Here is a 4512-nt window from a genome sequence, read left to right on the forward strand (position 1 = left end):
ATATCAGATAAAATTAAAAATGAGATCTACATTTTTAAACCTACGAAGTCTAAAATCATATTTACTTTATCAAATTTATTATCGAAGTTGATTATCATATATTACTTCGTAATTACTAATTGACGAAGTAAACTGTGACGAAGTCTATTGTCCATTTTCACATAGTAGTCGATCGGTTATCGCTTGCTGTTGTTGTTGCTCCATCATTTTTGTTGCTCATGCTTGCATGAGCATCTCCAACTCCTCTTGCGTGAGCGTCACGGTGGTTAGCCATCTAGCGTCTTCTATTTTCTCTGCTCAGATTCAGATGACATTCCCACAGACGACGCTAAATATGATCCTGTCCGAAAGTTGAGGAGGTGGATGCTGGGGGCATGACGCTCCTGCTGACCTCCGAGGGACTTTGCTCCCGCCTGCAACACAAGCAGCGTCAGTGCTGAGCCAGGGAAGGGATCCCCGACGATGACCCTCCGACGCTCAAGTCAGTCTCTGGTGAAGCAAGAAGCGAAGGAAACTGTAGCGCACTATAGAGATCACGAGAAAAATATACCGCCACCGATGCTTGACCCCCCTTTATATAGGGCTCCTATAGCTTGTGTGCACACTTCTTAAAGTGGGCATGCTGTCCCAAACCTTCTGTGAATAGTCATGTCAGTAAAGTGTCTCTGACACAGTACCTTAACGAGCCGAGCATATCTCTGAAGTGACAGTGGAAGCTTCTGTCATACGATCTTCTGCCTGACCATGACGCCCGTCGACGGCACTAACTCTCAAAAGAATGTCGAAGGATATCCCGCGGTGTCTGTTGCTCAGTCGAACGGGATGGCCGCTCGGCTGAGAGTTTCTTGTCCCAGTGTCATTCGTTGCAAGGCCGTGCGGGGTGGTTGCTCGGCTGAAGTCTCCATTCTCTGGTTGATGAATCTACTACTTGGTCGAGCAAGGTAGCCGCTCGGCCGATACTTCCACTGTCCGGTTGATGTATGCGCACCTTGATCGAGCGGGATAGTCGCTCGGCTATATTTAGCGTTGTTCATGTGTGGTCTGCTCGGCTATAACTCTACTCCGCTGATCTGGGTATTGATGTAAGACCGAGTGGGGTAACCGCTCGGCTTGCTTCTATAACACTTAGCGTTCATTCCTTTCTTGAGCGTCTTAGCTCAGCTGGTGGCCGAGCTAGTGATGATGTCAGATCGAACCTTTCATATCTCGGTCGGGCGAACCACTCGCCCACCTGACCAGTGATAAGGGACGTTGACCGCCTTAACTTTAACCCCCTTTATGACGAAAACTTTTCTTAAAATAAATCCCTCCTTATCACCACATCATATATCATATTGACTATCCACTTCACATTATCTTTGGAGTGCCTCGTAACATGTCGTATCAAGAAGTATTTCAGAAGTTTATTTCATTTTATATTTGATTTAGATTAACTTATTAAAAATGCTTGAACAACAGAATATTTGGCTGACTTAGGCTCGTTTACAATCTATGTGGCATGACCTACTTCCCGTAACGTGGAACAAGGATTGTAAGAGTGAATTGATCAACAATTTGACAAGCAAATGCCTATGTGCATACTTCTCTATACTCGAACCATTTGTATATACGTACTGAAACTATTAGTTATTTTGCAATGAAATTTTATCTTATTAAATATCCTTTGTAAGAATTATATTGCTTTAGTTAATATTGATTATTATTTTTTTGTCTACATGCTTTATTCCTTCAATCCACTTTTTTCCAAAGCATTTCTCCTTCCTTAATTAGTAAAACAACGTTCAAACAATTAATTAATTACAAGGAATACTCTAATTTGAATAAAATTAACGGTTTTATTTCGATAACTTTCAATTTAACGGCCTAACATTAAAAAAAATAGTGACCTTAATTTCTCTAAGATTCAACTTCCATTGCTTTGATTATTCTTATTCCATTACATAAATAATTACTTTCCTGTTTCAACCATAAGTTGGGAAATGTAAGGTATTAAATAGTTTTATAGGTGTGCATTAATTATTGTTTCTCTTATGTCAGATGAACTCATAAACCCCTAGATCAGAAAAATATATATCTCTATAGGATGATTTTATTTTTATATCAAGGTAATTAAATAATCATTCCTTGAAATTTTTGTATAAAAAAAGGGAAAAAAGGAATTTTAGAATAGGATGATTTTATTTTTATTAAAAAAAATAGAAGAATCCTAAAAAGAAGGAATATAACAATAATAAATATTCAATATCAAAGTGGTATTATACATTATATAAACCCCACCACACATTCAACACATTATCATCCTTCAAGTGTTCAAGTTTCTACTATCAACAAACTAGATCGTGAGAATGAGGCCCCTTAGTCACATGCTCACCAATGCCTTCATCATCCTTGGCCTGGTCGTAACTCAAGTTAGCAGTGCAGCCTACATGGTGTACTTGAGCCCCTTTCTTTCCATTGGCATGAATCCTTTGTTCTTTGTCATTTTGGTGAACTTTTTCATGTTTGAAATTATGCTTCCATTCGCGGTCATATTCGAAAGGTAAATAATATCCGTCACCTCTATACCTTTGCATAACTCAAGTATCTATTCTTTATCGATACACATTTGTGTTCAACTTACAATAGGAGCAAATGGCCGGCTCGACTAAGTTGGAAATTGATAATCCAAATCAGTTCGATTGCTCTTTTAGGGTAACTAAGATTAATCCAATTCTGTTATATGGTTTTGATTTCACTTATATCTGTAATTTCAATTTCATATAATTAATTTTTAGGGCAACATTATATCAAGTTATGGTGATAACGGGAATGAAGATCACATCTCCTGCCATTGCTTCTGCCATGCCTAATCTTGCCCCTGGAATCATCTTCATAGTAGCAGTGTCTTTAAGGTAATCATTCGATTAAGCAACTAATCAATGATTATATATTCTCTTTTAAATGTACATTACTTTCATTTAAATAAGAGAATCTTGTTTCTTAGATTTGAACATGCATTTAATACATTCCAATATCATAGTAACAAGATAGATCTTTGAAGACATCTATAATAGTTAAGCATGAGTTTTGAATTCATGTGGTAGGCCTCAAATACTGACGATCTGTTGTAGGTTCGAGAGGTTCGATATCAATTGCTGGTTCACCAGATTGAAGATCCTAGGAAACATAGTGTGCATTGGTGGAGCAGTGGCCTTCAGCATCTACCAAAATCCTTCATCTCCACCTGCCAACTCTGTCGATAGCGGCATCTTTGGTGGTTGGTTCATCGGTTGCATATGCCTTTTTGGGGCTGTCCTGATGAACTCCTTCGCGACAATTATGCAGGTATTGTTATCACCTCAGTCAACTTAATCTACCACTTAACTAATGCTTTTTGACATGATCAAGAACCACAATCGTGTTGTGTAGGCTGCAACATTGATGGAGTTTCCCGCTCCCTTAAGCTTGTGTGCCTTTGCATCCTTGTTGGGGACAATTTTTACAGCGATAGCACAGTTACTGATTGACGGGAAGATCGACGTTGGCACTTCAACCATGAACTTATGGGATGCCATCCGTGTTGCTCTATTGGTACACATGCTTTGCTAAGTCACATGTATCATGCTTTCAGGTTTGTGTTTTCTTTCTATAGCCATTCAATGTTGGGTGTAATGCAGAGTGGCGTAGTGAACTCTGCTGGCCTTGGATTCATTACATGGTCTGTGAAGGAAAAGGGGCCGGTTTTCGTCTGCATGTTTAACCCAGTTCAAACCGTCGCTTCTGCCATTCTAACGGCAGTAGTTTTAGGCCAGTCGATCGGACTAAAAAGGTACGGTTTTGATATTGAATTCAATTGCTGATGATCTATAGACAGTTTGCTGATGGAGCTATTTCTTGGACTTTAATGTTGCAGCATTGTTGCTATGTTCCTCATGTTCTGTGGACTCTATGAGGTGCTCTGGGCCAAGACAAAAGAAGAAGCTGCTTTCCCACAAACTACTGAAGACATTCAAGAACCTTTGCTACCATGAACACTTCTTTTCCAATAATTCGTGGAAGACGATATCATAAATGAACTCTTTTGTCCCTGTAATTTGCAATATGTTTCTTCTAAGTTCAATAACAAGAGTTATGTTATATCTAAAAGTGTGACATAAGAAACATATTGATACGTCATAACAGACCCAGATATGATGTGACAGTAGTTAAAGTCAAGATGAGGTGATGATCCAAGTCAAGGAGTCATTCTTAATAGGGCTTGGTTTTTTGCCCAACGCTAAAACCCTCTGTTTAAAGATGGTCGGCCAAGAGGTCGGTCGGACTAAAGGAACCTAGTGTTTCCCGCTTGTAGTAAGACACCTAGTATATACTCGATCGGTCATTGTCTGTTCGGGTTCAAGAGAATCCTGACCGACCATAAAGTCGGCCAGGAGTAATATTCGGCCAGGACCCGGAGACCTAGCATCTTTCTTTGGGTGGCCGAATATACAACTAATTAGAGTTATAAGGTTCAGTATTCTTATCTTTGCCGAG

The 4512-nt window shown here is 39.4% G+C and overlaps 1 protein-coding gene across 1 annotated transcript; it reads left to right on the forward strand.

Annotated features, from left to right (window-relative positions):
- Window positions 1-2345: 2345 nt before the first annotated feature.
- LOC121991339 (WAT1-related protein At5g47470-like) lies at window positions 2346-4010 on the forward strand. The gene is made up of 7 exons (XM_042545350.1): window positions 2346-2539; window positions 2626-2691; window positions 2775-2891; window positions 3111-3324; window positions 3409-3570; window positions 3657-3808; window positions 3893-4010. Exons 1-7 carry the CDS (start codon window positions 2346-2348, stop codon window positions 4008-4010), a joined length of 1023 nt encoding a protein of 340 aa, XP_042401284.1.
- The last annotated feature ends 502 nt before the right edge of the window (window positions 4011-4512 follow it).

Source organism: Zingiber officinale, chromosome 6B, assembly GCF_018446385.1.
Source record: "Zingiber officinale cultivar Zhangliang chromosome 6B, Zo_v1.1, whole genome shotgun sequence".
Classification (NCBI taxonomy): Eukaryota; Viridiplantae; Streptophyta; class Magnoliopsida; order Zingiberales; family Zingiberaceae; genus Zingiber; species Zingiber officinale.

Coding starts and splice junctions, on each gene's coding strand:
- LOC121991339 (XM_042545350.1), top strand. CDS start 2,346: ATGAGGCCCCTTAGTCACATGCTCACCAATGCCTTCATCATCCTTGGC. Junction 2,540..2,625: donor TTCGCGGTCATATTCGAAAG/GTAAATAATATC, acceptor AACTTACAATAG/GAGCAAATGGCCGGCTCGAC. Junction 3,809..3,892: donor CAGTCGATCGGACTAAAAAG/GTACGGTTTTGA, acceptor TTAATGTTGCAG/CATTGTTGCTATGTTCCTCA.